General features: G+C 49.9%; 1 protein-coding gene across 6 annotated transcripts in view; it reads left to right on the top strand.

The window, feature by feature from the left end:
- ST3GAL3 (ST3 beta-galactoside alpha-2,3-sialyltransferase 3) overlaps positions 1-16323 on the top strand; it is a 183973-nt gene extending 167650 nt beyond the window's left edge. For 5 of the 6 annotated variants that reach the window (XM_037404127.1, XM_037404130.1, XM_037404128.1 and 2 more), the window contains 2 exons: positions 1331-1477; positions 14917-16323. In XM_037404127.1, the coding sequence (XP_037260024.1) occupies positions 1331-1477; positions 14917-15006 (237 nt within the window). In that variant the 3' untranslated portion in view covers positions 15007-16323. The remainder of the gene's footprint in view (positions 1-1330; positions 1478-14916) is intronic. The other variant, XM_037404129.1, reaches the window with a different exon arrangement.
- Positions 16324-17290: the final 967 nt, after the last annotated feature.

The following is a 17290-nucleotide window of genomic DNA, read 5'->3' as shown; positions in this document are numbered from 1 at the left end:
GGCTGGTCAGGCAATCAGAAGTGAGCAAGGCAGCGTGCTGCCAAAAGCCAGTTCCTCTGAATGAGAGGCAGAAACTCCAAGTATTTTTTTCCCAGTCATCAGGTGAAATGCAATAGTGTTGCTCACCGGTTCAGAGTAAACCATTTTACATGCAAAATACAAGCTGTAGTTGGTTTCTACATCTCAGTTACGAGGCTGTCACCCTTGGTGACTGTCTGAGCATGTCCTCTGAATTTGTGATACTTTTGATATGGTTGATGTTGGATGTTCTACAAATGAAGATATGTGGGTGGATTTCTCAGCCTCTCCCTAGCCCCTGGGGTAAAACTAGCTCTGGATTCATCTGGCTAAAGGGGAGCTAGAAAAGTCTGTGAGCGAGGATTTTACACTGGAAACACTCATCTGTCACAGCAGTCGTGTTCATCTGAATGCACAAGAGGAGTTGCAGCTGTGCAGCACCACTGTCACAGGGCCTCTGCAGAAGCCAGATGGAATGGGAAGGGCTGAGGCTGGACTTCGGTGCAAATGGCAGGTCAGCAGATGGGCGAGGACAGTCAGGATGCCCCTGCTCAGAGTGCTAGCACCCATCTCTGACTGGCTTCACGCTGCTCCTCATCTTCCAAGTGTGTGTGGCTGGGCAGGGTATGGCACAGGCCAGAGTGCCCTTTGCCTGTAGGAGTGGCCCTGAGCAAAGGAAGGGGTCTCAGTGCATGCTGTTGCCTGCGTCTGCCTGATCTCTCCATCTCCCAGAGCTGTTTAACAGCCTCCTTAAACTGCTTTTGCCATCAGTAATATAAAGAGTTTGTACTGTTCCTCACTTCCGCTTCTGTGTGGTGGCTGGTTTGGGATAAGTATTCCTCCTTAACCTAGATGGAAGCCAGTAATGTGCATAGAATTGTAATCCGTTATCTAAGTCTGTTCTGATTTTGGAAAACTAGCATATCCACAGTGAGTCACCCTACAGCTTGTCTGGCGTCCTGTTCTTAGGATAGCAAAGTTGTGGAAAGGGACTGACCATTTTCATTAATCCCTCAGCCCTGCAGTACTCCCCTGGAGGGTCAGGTCATAGAGCCTCAAACAAGAGTCACTGCTTTTGTGATGCTTTGCAGGAAGCTGGCTAATGTGTGCTTGTATTCACAAGCTGGGAGGCTATCAACCCCACAAGCGGGCATTGGGCAGCTGATGTGCGGATGTAGCCAAATACCTTGTTCCTGATTTTCTGCTTAGTAGCAGCAGTGCCCCTGTGAGCAGAGACAGTAAGAGGAAATCTTTAATTATAGAAATGGCAACCTGTGCTAATGACTTCCATTCCTGCTTTTTCTCCTCTCAGAATATCCCCACCTTGGGAAGCGTAGCAATAACCATGGCGCTCCACAACTGTGATGAGGTGGCGGTAGCTGGGTTTGGCTATGACATGAGTTCACCCAATGCACCGCTGCACTACTATGAGAACATCAAGATGTCTGCCATCAAAGAGGTAGGGAGCTCCTGCCGAGCACATACTCCTCCCAAACCCACTGATCACCCCGACTCCAGAGCCTCACTGGGCTGGTGATGTCAACTTCCAGCTTTCCTGTATGGGTCAAAATGCAGCTCCACCCATGCTGTGGACTGTAAAATTTTAGACATTCTCTCAAGCACAATGTGTGTTAAAAACAGTTATTTCTGCTGGGAAAAGTTCTTTGGAATGTGTATATGATGTGATTCCTTCTTCAAGCAGCAGAAAAAAGATTCACATAAATGTTAACTCAAGTAGGGTGGAAGGGAGCAACTCTGCTCTCGCTTTGAAAAGATGTGGCCTCCTCCTGCTTTTTGATCCATTGTATTGCTCTCTAATCCATGGGCTTCTTTTCCTAGATGATCCCCTCCTCAGCCCCTGTGAAATGTGGGGGAGGTGAGATTAGCACGTGCATGTTAGCTCTCAGCTGACTGTTCAGCAGCAGTTAACTAGTGTAAACACATCATGGCTCTGTGGAGACTGTTCTTTAAAGCCAGATCTACACTAGAAACATTTTCTGGTACTATCACAGTGAGATGACCGGCATTTTTAGAGGAACAAAGGTTCTCGTGTTGGTATAAAGATGCTCTTTCAGGTCTGTCCATTTCCTGTACCAGACTAGAGTGAACTTGGACACTGGTCTAAGCTTCTATAGCGGGGAAGTTTGCTGCTATTTCAGTAGAGCTCAATCTTTCCCAGCACAGATGTGGCCCAGGTCTTTCTAAGATTGTTTCCCACTCTCCACTGGCTCCTAGGTGTGAAAACTTTCTCCTTCCTACTCCACGTTGAGAAAAGTTGTATTGTCTGTGAGCTGTAGCTGTCTCCTGGCACTTGGCATTTGTTCATCTTGAGCCCTTTGCCATTGATCCAGGTTAGAAGGGAAGCTGGGAAGTTGTGTTTTTCCAAATCACAAAATTGTACATGTCTTAAGACTCTCACAGGCTGCAGGCTGCATGACCCTAGGCAGACTGAGAGGAATTAGAGATCAGTGATTAGTCAGCTTGAGAAATGAGAAGATCATGTCTAATTATTAGAGGAATGAGACTTTGGAACAACCTCTTAGCAGGGGCCAGGAGAACAAAGGGAGTTAAGGAAAAGACTGTGAGGAGGTCCAAATATATCAAGGGACTGGACATTGTGGTCCTGAGGTACCTCCTGGGCCTGTGGAGGTAGCCACAAAAGTCTGCCTTGCTCAGTGGAAAACCATGGATTTAATCAGTCCTGGCTGGGAAAGTGAGTGCCCATTTACAGGATTTAAGGGGTACATCCAAAGAGGAAAACTGAATTGAGTCACTATGTACAGAGGTGGTGTCAGGCTTATGAAATCCCTGGGCCGAAAATAGATGAGGAGTATCATTCTTGCAGTGGTAGAGGAGGTATCACCACTGGCTTGCCCAGTTCTGACTCTTCCCTGGACACCTGCTCATACCCACTGCCTGAGACGGGACCCTGGGCTACCCAGGCTCAGGTCTGAGTCAGTACAGCTGGTTCCTTAGTCTTCCAGCAAAGATACGGCCTCACCAGCATGAAGATGGATGCAGATGCCTGGCTCTAGCAGTGGGTGCAGAGACTGTTCACGAAAGTTTCAGGAAAAGCTTTTGTCTCTGTGTCCACTCTGGTGAATTGGCAGTCTTTTGTGGAGAATTAATCTTGCCCGATTGTTCCTTCAGTCTTACAAGGATGTCAGGCCCACGGTCTGCTCTTGGATGTGGGGACACTCACAGGCAGGTGTCCTGTGCCAAGCCTGTTTTGCCACCTGGTTTTGCCACTCTGACCTTAAGGACACTGACACAGGAGCCGACAAGAATGAAGTCATCTTGCTCTTGAACCTTATGTGGATCAGTAGGAAAAGCTGGCACAAAGAGTTGGATGGCAGAGTCTCTGGTTGAAGTCACCAGTCCAGATCACTTGGATCTTTGATTCTGGAGGCCAGCGCCCTGCATGGCACGCAGAAACCAGTGGAAGACAGGAGGGAGTCACTCCTGGACACCATATGTGGTCTCAGGAATAAACATCACATGGCACAGGGCAGTAGATGGGGATAGACACGTGAAATGCAACCAGTAGGTTTCCTAGAGAGACCAGTTGGTGCCTGGTTTGTCAAGCCTCTGCTGTCTGGAAGCTATCAGTCATCATATCCAGGATGTTCTGTACAGAGGTGAGGGAGCGTTGAAAGGTTCTGATGAAGCCTCACTAATTCAGATGTCAGTGGATTTGTTTCTGCCGCCAGGATTGTTGATGAGAGCTCTGCAGGCCAGCAGAGCTGGTTCTAGGAGGAAGGTTCCTGTTCCACTGGAAGGCTGGTTATCTGATACGTGTCTGCCCATCTAATCCTCACATCCTCACCCACAGGCTCCTCTTACATTTCACTGCCCTAGTACAAGAAAAGCCATCTGTTCCCGAGTATCAATAATTAATGCTCCTCCTGCCTCTGCCCCTCCCAATATGACAAATTGTTTGTGATATTGTGGAATGTGAAGAGCAGAGAGAGGATTGCATTTCTTTCTCTCCCATTTAATATTAATGGTAGCTGGTAATTGTTAGTCACATGAGGGTGAAGTTGAAAGGTGAAGGGCAGAATGGTTGGGTTGTGTCTTCCACAGTTGCCTTCAAATAACGCACAAATGGAGATTTGCCCCACTCTAGACTGGAGGCACCCTGCACACCTTGCTTGAAGAGAGACCTGCATGTGGGTTGCAAATCAGGAGGCTGGCCTGCGCCTGGTACCTTGTGCCAAACCTTGCCCTTGGCATTAGTGAAAGAAGACTGACTCAGAGCCAAGCTCCACCAAGGTTTTTGTCTGTTCCACCTGCTTTGACACCCAGAGGCCCAAAAGCATCTACAGCATTTTCCTCAGTGTTGCTTTGGACCTCTGGGATTATGTCCAGGTCTAGTTCTTTCTGGTCCTCTACATTTCAGCCTCTAAAAGAGCTACTAAAGAAGGCTATGCCTTGAAATTACACAAGTATCATCTTTGTCCTCTGGCCTGCAGACCCATGGAGGCTGGAGTACTTATTCCTGGGCAGGGGAGTGAAACAGGTTTGCTTAAAGTAGCAACATCACAGCACCGAAACAATTGTCATGGGATGCAGCTGTCATGGGATCCACCATAATGAACATCCTGGGCAGGAACCCCTGCCATTTGACCAGGCTTTGGTCGGGCAGAACTTCTGTTTCTGAAGTTCAAATCTTTTCCCTGACTGCTGGGCTCCTCCAGCTTGAATGACCAAAAATTTTCAGTGTTTAAGCCTGGAGAGCAGCTGCGGGGAAGGACTCCAGCTCCACCCTGAAACCATCGCTGCCTTTACAGAGGAAATGTAAACACCAGCAGTGTCCTGGGTCTAGAGGTGCCACACATGTGTAGCTTCTGGGAACATCTATCAAGCTGCTTCCCTTGCCTGGTGTCCACAGGGGGAACAGGCCTGCCAGTGAGCACGCATCCTCTCAGCAAGGTGTGTCACTGATTTACACTTGAGGCAGGCTTGACATCTCTCTGGACACCCTTGAAACCCTATGACTCACCTCAGAGGAATTTGTTCTGATTATATAAAAAAAGCTAGCAAAATGCGCTCGCTTGCTCACAGCTGGGCGGAGATGCCTCTCCCATGCCAAGACTGAGGTGATAAAATCTCTGTGGAAATGAATGTGATTTTTCCTGTTGCTCTGTGGGACTGGCAGCTGAATTTCCAAGAGGAGAAACAGACAGCCCTACGGTATAGTTTTGCTTACTCTTTGCTTGCCCCGCAGGGGTAAAAGCCCTCAAGGTCCAAGGTTGTGCTGCTATTACTACCACAGAAGGCAGCTGCCTCCGCTGCCTCTTCCAGCATCTCCGACTCCCAGGGGCTGGGCAGGCATTTCCTACCCCAGAGGAAAAGGCTCTGCAAGGAGGCAGATGCTCTGGAGCTTCAGCGGTGTTACCAGTCAAGGGGAAGTAGATGGTCTTGGGACCCTGGTCAGTAGTATGGCTGCAAAACACGTATGGATTCTTCTGTGCTTGTGAATGCTCACGGGAGTAAATTTCTCCAGTTTAGTCCTGGATGGCTTCCTTACTGTCTGTCCTGGGTAGCGCAGTGTACTCCAGCCAGGACACATCCAGGCAGACCTCGTGGAGAAGACCCTTTTCTGTTTATAAGTGTTCTCTGGAGAGCTGGAAGCACACTGGTGTGGCGCTTTCTGTTTCAGGCTGTGAGCTGGAAGATCAGTGCCTGCAGTGCAAAACCGCCTCTTGATCCCAGCTCTGCTGCCCAGCACCGTCTCCCCTCATCTCTCATCATCTCCCCATCATGGCTGGGGGTGCAGCGTCCCTGGCCTGCACTTCAGCAGGGGTTTTCTGGGTGGTGTGGAGAACAGCCTGCTGTTCTCTGGTCTGTTACTGGGAGACCACTGCCCAATAGACTCAGTGCTGTTGTGTAAACTCTCACAGGTGATTTTTCAGCTCTGATCCTGTCTCTTTCTTTTAATTTACAAAATGCAGAATGTCCAAGTGTGTCATCTCCCTTAAGTTACTATTTTCCCTATTTGAAATGTATTTGCAACAGCTTTCGACCCTTGGCTGCTTCCGTAAATGCTGTACAGACAGTGACTGCATCTTTGCCAAGGTGTCTGCTCACTTGTTTCTGTTTTCATGGCAATGAATCCATCAGAGCTGAATTTTTATTTAGGTTATTGTATTTTTATTTCTTGCTCAAGTCCTGTAATGCTTCATGCCCAAGCACTCCATAAAAGTGTGTTTGTATCACAGGTCACTGTCTTCTACTAATGTACAGGTGTCAGATCCACTGGGAACATAGCAAAGGAAACGTGGAAGTGGAGGTGAGGAAAAAAGAAATAATTTTAAAATAGAGTGAAGGCTTTTCTGGATTAAAAAAACCCAACAATTAACCTGCCTATAAAGATTACAATAGACCTTCAGTGCTAATGGCAAAACAGGCTAGTGTTTCAGGCAGAAATTATTGCAGGATGGGAAGGTGACAGTGTTTAAAATAGTAAAAACTCCGTAAGGAGTTGATGAAACTGAGAGAGCAGGAGGCTGTGTTATATCACGGGAAGGAAGCACAAAACTGGCTCCCAGCATCCCTCCTCCACGTGCTCTGCCCCAGCACAGTCTTCCCTGCCTCGTGATCCAGAGGTGAGCTTCAGTCTCCTGGTCTTTTCTTGTGGGAGCAAGAATGTGAGCAAGGAGTCACCTCAGATGCCACACAGGGAACACCCTGAACTGTCTTCTCAGCAGCTGGCTGCAGACCACCTCACCCACACTGGTAAAAATGGAGAATGCACGGTTACGAGCCACCCCTGTCCATCCAGAGCCCATCTGCGGCATTTGGGTTGCTCGGTGGAGCTGCTGACTGGTCGCCTTTTCACCCTAGAAGCAGATCAAGCGCCAGTGCCGATGTTGTTGGAGGTGTCAGCTCCTTTGATACAGCTGTGCCCAGCACTTCAGTGACTCGCTGCCTGACCCGAGGGGGAGGTGGCGCAGCTGCCTTTGATGGCTTCTTTCTGATCATCAGCGCCGCTTCCCCAGCAGGCCTTTGTGGGATGCTGGAGGACACCATCTTGTAACACTTCTTATTCAGCCTGTGTAAGGGCTGTCACAAGGGCCAGGGGAGGTGGCCTGCAGCACGCAGTGACACACAGCTTTGTCTGTGTCTCTCCCCGCCAGCAGCTACCTCTCAGAATAATCCGCAAACATCAAGTTTGGAGTCTCGGCCCATAAAGGCACAAACAATAGCGCTTTATCATCATCTGGGCTCTCTCTGTGAAGCCGTCCTTTGCATTTTAAATCAACGCAAGTTGCTTAGGAGGGGGTGGTTGGACTGCTTCAGGCCTCCGAGTACCTTAAAAGTTTGCGGTAGCCAACAAGAAGAACAAAACTCCTTTGAAAGCCAGGCAGATGTCTAGCCTGGTGATTTATAGACTGAAAACACAGCTATTCGAGCCTGGCTGATGAATTGCGATTGGAGTACAAGGACTGGTGCAGACTGAAATGGAGGTCAGCTTTGGAGGGGGAGGTTAGGGGCTGGGGCAGGGGGACCTCTGAAAGGGCAGTGCTTTTTCCTGGGGCCGGCAGTGATGACTGATGAGGTTTATACATTTTTGTCTTTGTTTAAAAGCCACCTGTTTGACAGCGTTTTGGCTGAATGAAGGCCTCACATGCTGTTCCTGTGCATAAGGACCGTGTGCCAATGTAATAGAAATCTGGAAAAGATTGATGGAATAGCAGTCACGACCAGAGCACAGGTATTGCCTTGTTCGGTAGGACAGAAGTACAGTAACACTTGTGGGGTGCCACTGCGCACTAATAACAGCAAGGAAGGTAAGGCTATAGGATGGACAAAAACAGATTTAGGGTCTGGACAAGATCTCTGTAGGAAAAGACAGTAAAAGATCTACAGGGGTGTACTGGAGACCAGCTGCTGACCCCAACGTTGAACACAGACCTCTGTAGGAGTGCTAGGTGTGACCCGAAATCACACTGTCACAGATGTACGGTAGGGGCCAGTATTCCTATAAAGGGGAAAGCCCAGATATTCTCAGATGCAGTAGCTAGCATAGCTCTCCTCACCAAACATGAGGGAATAAGAAGAGCTGAAGGCCTTTCAGAGCTGTTCTTAGCAAGCATGAAGACCTTGCAGAGGGACATCTTAGGAAACAGCCTTTGATCAGGTGCCTTCATGGTTAAATTAAATGGAAGGGCAAGAGAAGGGATGTTATAACTCTAATTTTGCTTCTAAAAGGAGGGAGCTTGATAAGCAGGGCTGCAGGGTGGCACTTGGCAGTGCTGGTGGGGTGCTCAGGGGAACTGGGACATGTTTGCAGACTCTGACCTCTCTGAATTTAGGCCTAGCCTAGGAGAATGGGCTACCAAAAGCAGATGCACTGAAGAGCTTATGGACTCATTGAAGAACTGAAATCTTTTTGTGAAAAGCTCAAAAATTATCTGCAGTTCATGTTTGCAGCAAAGGGGGAACTGGCAGAAAAAGGCTGTAGACATCATCAATAACTGCTTCAAAGTGGGGTTAGAAGTAACGGGGCCGGGGGGGCATCAGCAGACTTCACCCCTGATGGCTGGAGAGGACAGAAGTAAAGTGGAAACTGGCAAAAGTCAAGTTAGATCTTGCAGAGGAAAATTAACAAACACTGGACAGTCCCACTATCAAACAAATAATACGGAAACAAGGAAAGAATTCGAAGGGCTGTGGCATCCAGGGAGGTGAAGGAAGCAGAAGGCGTAGGGGTTAAAGAGCCAAAGTGAGAACTACATGAATAAATATATTACCTCCATAAGGGTGAGAGGATGAACGTGAGGGAAAGGGTGTCTTTCAGTGAGAAGTTTGTAGAAACAGAAAATGACTGGGTCAGCAGTGAAAGGCAAAAGCCGTTGAAGATAATGCACTAGGTGTGAGAGCCTGAAAGATCGCTGCTCCAACCACTGCGCCGTTGAGCCAATTAAGCTGCAAGTGCAGAGGAAAGGGTCCTCAATAAATCTATCAGGTTACACGTGGCTCCACAGGATTAGATTGTATTGGACACAATACCTCTTTTTCCTTTCTTTTTTTTTGGGGGGGATGGGAGCCAGGCAAGGAAAATAATCCTGTCAAATTCAGACTCTTAATCTGACCTCAGAGGTACTGCTCAGAACTTCAGAGCGGAGTTTCAATGAAAGAATAATTAAATCCTGAAAGCAAACACAACACGGATTTACCAAAGGCAGGTTACAAAACCTACTTTAGTATCTTTACATGATTTAAAAAATATATAATTCTGAGGACAGAGGAAGTACACTAGCCCAATCTGTCTGAAGTTCAGTTAAGCGTGTGATACTGTGCCGTGTGAGATATTAGTTAAGCTTCAGAAGGTATGGTTTGGTGCAACACCTGTACGTGAACAGCCTCTCTAAAGGAGAAGACAAAGAGCAGCCCTGAATGGATGGCTGGGAGTTTCCCCACAGGAGGTCATGTTTAGTGTTTGCTTTAATGATTTTTGGCACAGAAGGCAATGGCGTGCAAGCGGAATTTGTGATGACACTAAACCAGGTGTGGTCAGTACAAGGAAGGATCAAAATACCATCCAGGAAGACCATGAGCACTTTGAGAACAAGAGCTAACTGGGTGGCATGAAACCTAAGAGTATGAATGGAAAAGGTCATGCTGTTTGGGGCAATACCAGAAATTTTTAGTCTAGGCTGGGATAGCATTATTTGACCATGGCAGAAGATGAAAATGCTTAGATAGATACAAGTAAATTACAGGATAATTTAGAATGCCAGGCTGTGCCAGAAATGCCAGAATGTTTGTCGCTGTGGAAAAAAAAGGCAAGTACAGCTCTTGGAAAGACTAGAGGAAAGGACTTCTTGTAGAGAGAGAATTGCCTCTGCGTGAGGCTATTGTGAGCCCTCTTTTTTGGTTCACAAGAAGTGAATCTGGGGTAAATAGGGACATAGGGAGCTACTACATTTCTGGGAAATATCCCAATTTTCACAGGGGAAGTGAACAGCCTGTTTTGTTAGAAGGCAGGCATGGCTTGTTTAGCTTGGTAAAAGGAAGACTGAGAAGAGATACAATTGCGCTGTCTGTATGTATTAAGAATAAGCAGGAGCTAAAAGAGCTGTTTAAAATTTCAAGTTGGTATAAGAATGACTGGGCATAAAGGAGCTGTGAGCAAATCTCCTAAACATGAAAAGATGAGGGTGCCCATCCCTCCCTTTTGTTTCAATACGTGTGACTCCCAGGAGGGTGCAGGTGGGACAGGGCAGTCTGTGGTGCTGCCGCGTCCCAGCAGATGGACTGAGAGAGGAGGGATCCCAAACCAGGGCAGGGCACTGGTGTCATGGGAGGGGCACTGGGAGGTGAAACTGCAGCTCATGGGTGGCCGTAACACACCTAGTGCATGTGGTCAGCGTGCCAGGACAGAGCAAGGGCATGGGCCAGGCAGGATCATGAAAAATAAGCAGCTCTAGAGACAAGGCAGTGAAGGTTAAAGGCAGAGATAAATCGGCACTGGTGGAGACTGGAAACTGACTGTTACCAGCAAAGTAGCACTTCTTGCTGCTGCTGTGGTTTCTGTGCAGGCTTTCAGGGCGAAATGCTGTTGACTTACAGAAATACGGAGGATGTTAATAGAATGGAGAAACCTGCTGCTTTACAACTTGCTGTTTTTCTTGAATGCATTCCTCATTGACTTCACTCTCTCTGATTTTATCTTCTCATATTTTAAAATACTGCGATCAATACTTGATAAGACTGATGTGCTCTGAAGCTGAGGCATTCCCCGATCGTAATTCATTACAGATGGGGAGCTTACTTTCCTCCTGGGTTGGCCTTTGAAACATTTTTCTTAGCCTTAAAATATTCTACTTGGCTTTTCTTGAAGGGACAGAAGATGTTTTGTGCTTCTTCATGGAATCATCAAGAAAAAAAGGACAGGTGGTTCGGGGCTGCTGCATTTGCATAACCCTGAAAGGTGGCTTTAACTGATGATAAATTTTCATCTAATAACTGTGACCAAACGATCAGACCCACTGCCACCTCTCTGGGATGGACAGCCATAACAGTGCATGAGCTTGCAGAGCTGCTCTGCTCCTGCTTCTCTCTGCTGAAAAAAGCAAACATCCACTGCTCAGAGAGAGACCCAAAGCAAAGCAAATCCCAGCCTGATCCCCAAAGAACAAGAAGGGCTCTGGGGCCTCCTGGGATGTGTCTGTTGGAACTCCCTGCAGCTGTGAGCTCTGACAAGCAGCCAGTTCATTTGCACAAGTGGAATCTGTACCAGACGGCTGCTTGATGTGGGCAGCGGCAGGGGGAAGAGGGCAGGGCCAGTCTGCCAGGTTGCAGGAGCAGCAGTGGTGGTGACGCATAGGGACAAGAAAATGGAGGTGGCAGTGAATGCTCCAGGCTGTTCCGTCACTGTCTGGAGGTGCAGATTCGCGAGAGAGGAGCTGCAGTTTTCTGCTTGTGATGCTGAGGTGTAGCTTCGGGACTTGGGGCAGGAGGTTTGTGAACGTGAACAGTCCGCATACAGGAATAGGAAATGAGGCAGTAACAGCCCCGTGCGTACAGGAAGAGCGGGTCAGAGCAGTCAGAAGGGGCAGTGAGCATCTTTCCAGCGCAGCCAAAGCACGTCCAGCATCTGAAGGCGGGAAAAGGCTTCTTTGCAGTAGCAGCAGAAGTAAACACCAGCATTGCAGCAGCTTCATGTAATCATTGTCCAGGCATGGATCCTGCTCACAATCATCTGCTTAAAATGTCAAAATGAGCACTCTGACGGCACAGCTCTGTCTGTGTATGGGTGACCAGAGAGTTGCCTCTTTCTTATCATCCTGCTGCAGCTCAAGACACTGTATCAGTGGGAAAGATTTCCAAGACAACTTGCCTGCAAGCTTGGTTACACAGAGCACCTTGGCTTACCCAGTGAGGGGTGGCAAAAGAGAACTTCCCCTTACAACAGCCGTAACGTAGTCCTGTTCCCAAAGCACACCTGAGCTTGCCAAAGCCTGGCTTTTCATGAGACCCTGCAGCCATCTCACGGAGCCCCCCTACCCACCGGGCCCTGCTGGCAGTGTATGCTGCCCAGGGTGCTATTTAGGGTGTATTTTGTTGCCTTTCCCCCTGTGGGGGCAATGGAAGCAAGGTGCCTGCCTCTTTCTGGCAGTTTTGAGAAATCTGCTCCAGTTCCTCTCCCCACTGCTGCCACTGGTGCTGGAATTTAGCTTCCTTCACCTGATTAGCTCTGTCTGTCAGTGGGGTGAGTCCCTCTCCTGTAATCAGTAACCGGAGCTGGTGTTGAAGACATGCCTCATCCCTCCTGCCTGTATTGCTGTCAGGCATGGGGGGAGCAGCGCCATGCGGAGCACCCTGCTAGTGCTCCGTGGGAGGGACGAAAGCCCATCCTTGCCAGGGAGTCCTCTTCCTCTGTGGTCTTGCATTCAACCACAAAATATTTGAGAGTACTGCTGCGGACACCACTAAGATTTGTGGATCAAGTGGGAGGCTGAACTCCCCTACATGTGGCTTTCTGCTTGGAAAGAGGAGTTTGTGGCAGTGTCCAGGGTGCAGCAGCCTGGATGCCGAACAACCAGAGGTTTTATAGCTCTTGCCAGCAGCCTTGCAGTCAGTGCTGGAGCCATACCTAGCCATAATGTGAAAGACTGCAATTGTATCGCCCAAAGTTTTATTATCTATATACTGTACTTAAATTCCTGCTCCACTTGTACCTTTCACAAAGCAGATTTCCTCTTGCCATCAGATAAGGCACTTGCATGTGGCCTGAGGTGATGTTTAGGGTGGTTTTAGTTTCCCTAGAAGTGGCTGCTTCCTCAGTTACCGTCTGTACCAAGCAACACACGCAGGTTGTCCTGGGTGAAAGCACTTGGCTTCTCACACTGTTTGATGAGGCTGAAAGATGTGGAGGAGGGATCAGATTGTGCTGTGATGTATCAGGCACATCAGGCTCCCTGGTGCTCCGGATAGGCTTTGAACAACGAGCCCAGCCTGATGTAAGTGAATGCATTGGGACCTGGTGTTCCCAGCATGGCCTCTGTGCCAGCGACAGCTGCTCGCTGCCTGCTGGCCGGAGCGTACACGCAGCACACTTGGCTCCTCTGCAGGTGCCGCGAGTCCCCAGCGAGGGGTTGTGTAGTCAAGAGGAAGAGACGCTGCTGCATGGCGGGGCCCAAGCCCAGGACCCCCAGCTGACATGCCACCTGTGGGACCGTTTCCAGCACACTGCAGGATCCCAGCTCTCTGGCTCCAAGTGACAGGCACATACAGTCCTGCTCTCCCAGCTCCCTCTGCTCTGCACTGCCATTGCTCCCACTGCTGTTTGCTGGAATTCGTACTTTTCTCCTTTTGTAAGCCAGCTTTCTCCCCAGTGCCAGTTTTCAGTTTCTGCTTTTATGCTAGCAGAAGTCAAGCACTGAGTTGTTTCTGGGAAGCATCTTTTCAGTTTAGAGATGAGGTCTTCTGCGTTTTCAGAGTCCCAAAAAGCACCAGCACAGCTGACCATGTGTGGCCCTGTTGTTCCTAGCGCTAGTGCACCCTTCGCAGCATTCAGGTAACAGTGTCACTGGAAGCAGAGGAAGTCAAAGACTTCTTTTGAACACAGGTTGCAAGGTAAAACCTGCCTGAACTTTCCTTAGTAGCTTTAACTGTCATTCCTGTGCACCGAGGGGATGGAAGTAGCTTGTGAATGCACAGTAGCAGCAAGAGAGGTATTTCCAAGATGTGCTGGAGATCTAGAGCGGGACCTTCCGTCTCTTGAACATCTTGGTGGCAGGCCCCACAGCATGACCAGGGCTGTCAGTGCCACACACAGTCATGGCTGAGAGCCGCTCGTCCTGGACAGGACAGGACAGGAGAAGCAGTGGATGACAGGAGAGCCTCACGGATGTTGTGTGTGATGGATACCACCAGTGGTTTGCAGGCAGATGCCTGCGGTTTTACAGTGGGTAAACTGAGTTCAAATGCTTACAACAAAGTGCTTTCAGAGGGCTTGTTGGGCTGGTGCTTTGTTGGTTTGAGGCCATTTCAGGGAGGCTCCTATAGAGTGATTTTATCGTGGTCCAGTTTGTATTCAGAGTTCAGATTACCTGCTGGCCAGAACACTGCTGGAGACCTGGGTTTGTTTACTGGGATTCTTGTCATGTTGGGAGATTTTGGGCGAAGCTGTTTTTCCCTGCTGTGCCTTGGTCTTCCCAGGGAGATAAACCACTTACTGCTTTCATTAAGTGCTTTAATGGTACCAGTGCAGGGGGGCGATGGCAGATGCTGTGATCGCAGCTAAAGCCTGCTGCAGGGAATGCATCTGGGTGGGCTGACACCAGCTATAGCAATCATTGCTCTGGAATGCCTGGCTGGGAGATGTGACCATTTCACCCTTTGTGTTGTATTAGTGTAACCTTTAGCATGTCATTTCCGCTTGATAGGGCTAGCAGAGGCAAGAGCCGGTCTTGATGGGGCTGGTCTTGGGGCTTTTCAGCTGCATGTGCTAATGTGCCAAACGAGTTGTCCTTTGGCAGGGAGCTGTATGTGGATACAGCATGTCCTGTCACCATGTTCTCTGCCAGCTCTGTTCCCCAGTATACATCACCGTTAATGCTGCGCTGTTGGATTCTTGTGTGTGGTGGCTTGGGAGGGCACTTCAACCAGCTACATCTGCCCAAGGAGCCTGGGTTGCCCAGATCTAATTGTGCCAAAAAAATTTCACCCGGCCCATGGGGAGACCTCATACTTCAGGTACACAGGTCTTAACTCTGCTGGCTGTGTCGGCTTTAGGTAAGAGAAAGCCCTTGGTCTGCACCAGGGTCTGTCTCCTTGGCAGAAGCCACTGCCCTACCCCAGCTGGAGTGTCCCGCAACGTGGGGGACGGGAGCATGCTTGGCCAGTGTTAGCTGCTGACCTCCTGTCTCTCCCATTTCCTTCCAGTCCTGGACGCACAACATCCAGCGGGAGAAGGAGTTCCTGCGGAAGCTGGTGAAAGCCCGAGTCATCACTGACCTGACCAGTGGGATTTGAGTGGCTGCAGCCACTGCCTCCAAGGGAGGAGACGAAGATGCACGCTGCAGCTCTGGGAGCAGGCACTGGCAGCCCCCCGCAAGAATCCCACCTCACTGAAGACACACAGAGATGCCCAAGTGCTCTGGGAAGACCCTCCCGCATTGCCAGTCTGCACAAGGGTTGCATCTGCTGCCTCCAGGCCTAGAGCTGGCAGGAGGTGGGCAAGGGGCTGAGTGGGCAGTTCTTGAACTCTGCATCGCAGACAGGTCTTCTGTGTCCTGAACTAAACAGGAAAGACTCAGGAGAGAGAAGAAAGATTTGTGAATAAAACGATTTGTGCCAAATGGGAGGTGACGCTGCCCTGAGGCAGCAATGCCTGAATGTACAAAGTATTATTTTTTAAAAGAAACTCTGCAGGAATCATACTAGAAATACCAAGGTGCAAGGCAAAGTCTGCTTGTGCACAGCCCTGCGAAAAGCCCGGCCTCTTCATGCTCCATCTGCATTGTCACCGGCCTTGGACCTTTCCCCAGGAAAACAAATCCATCCAAAACTTCGGTGTCGTTGGTGCTGCTATAATTCAAAGGGAGAATAATGGCTTTCCCTCGTTCCACCTGGAGCTTCTGGATGCAGATGGGCATGGGTTTGTTTTTCTGCACTTTTCCTTGCTCCCTGCATAGAGGTGGCAGCCGCAGCCACTTACTTGGCTGCGTTTTCCATAGCCGTTTGCGCTGCTCTGCCTCTGCCCTGACCCCAAGGTGGAGCAGGGAGGCAATGGCTTTCTCTGGCTGCAGCAGACCCTCTCCCCCTTCCTCCTCTCATGGCACTGAGGAGCCTGCCTCGCTGTGCTCAAGGCTTTCAGGCCTTTTGGTTTGTGCCTGCTATGCAGGGCCCCCGTGGAGTCCATGCACCCTGGTGTCACTGTTCCTGGACAGCATCTCATTTTATTCTCATGTGGGAGAGGAGTAATTTATTCTTTGGAAGGAGGTCAGATCTTGCACGGAGATCTGAAGCTTTGCAGTTTGAGAGCAAGCCACTGAAGATGTTTGTTTTACGTTCCAGACTTGATCGTGTTCCCTATTTCAGTGACGTGTGACCTCAGTGATGATGGAGCCTGCTGGCACGGGTGGGGGCCTGCTGGGAACCCTCAATCTCTGCTTGGCCCCTGCTCACTTCATTTCCCGGCTCCTCCCATGCTGCTCTAGCACCGCTGCTCTTCCTGCTTTCAGGAGCACGTTCCTTCCTTTGCTGTCTTGGTCCCGAGATGCAGTATTTGCACATTTGATTTGTATACATATTTCAGAGGAGCTGGAATAAACTGAGCAACGTGGCCAAGTGTGAGGACAGCAGGGTGGTCTCACCCACCTGGAGAGCATGGGCAGAAGGGGGATTGCCAGGGGAGTGGTTGCAGGTGGAAGTAGAGCTGGAGCAGGCTGGATGGCACCCAGGGGCACTGTCCCAGGGCATGTCCCTGTGTGTCGGAGCAGGGGTGTGCAGCCAGCCAGTGCTGGCGTGAGTGGAGGGAGGATTCTGGAGGGGTGCTGGTGGGTCTCATGCTCCTGGCACTGTATCTAGTGTAGCTCAGGGACTGCAGTCTGCCTTGCCCTGAGCTGGAAGGCGAACATGGCCCTAACATGGACAAGGAGTGCTCAGAGCAGGGCTTGCATGGTTCCCCTGGGCCACCTCTGCTCCTGCTGACTTGCAGGGGGCTGTGGCTCTGGGGTTGAGACCCCAGAGGGGACGTGCAGGAGGGGCAGGCAATGACCCACATGTGGGGCAGAGGAGCAAACTGTGCGGAATGGTTTGAGGCAGCTCTCAGGACACAGTGCTGGGTGCGGCCCAGAGACCAGTGTGGGATGTGCCCCTCAGAACCCTCTCCTGTGTGGTGCGCCCGTAGCCAGGGAGCTTTGCTCAGGGGCAAGTCCTGTCCAGCTTCTGGTCGTGGCTGCAGCTTGCCTTCTAGTCTGGGAGCAGCTCAAAGATTCTGCCTCTTCCAGGCCACAGAAGACATGCTGAGAGGCTCTCCCTTCCCTTTCCCCTTCCCATGTCCCTTCTCCTGTCCCTCTGGCCTCCCAGCCAGGCGGTCCCCGCTCCCCCCAGTACATGCCTCTCCCCAGGATGCTCTGTGAGGTTTCTAGCATGAAGAGCTGGGGTTTCCAGCAGGTTTTTGAGCATATGCTGTGGCAGGTACTCCTTTGAATATTCTCCCACAATTTGTTTTTCCTGCTTCAGGAGCCCAAGGGACTGGATTTCCATGGCTCTTGCCAAGCAATACTCCTTTGCAGTTCCTGTGTGTCAGCCT

Source organism: Falco rusticolus, chromosome 11, assembly GCF_015220075.1.
Source record: "Falco rusticolus isolate bFalRus1 chromosome 11, bFalRus1.pri, whole genome shotgun sequence".
Classification (NCBI taxonomy): Eukaryota; Metazoa; Chordata; class Aves; order Falconiformes; family Falconidae; genus Falco; species Falco rusticolus.
Note: the sequence above shows the minus strand (reverse complement) of the source record. Positions and strands in the feature narration are given on the sequence as shown.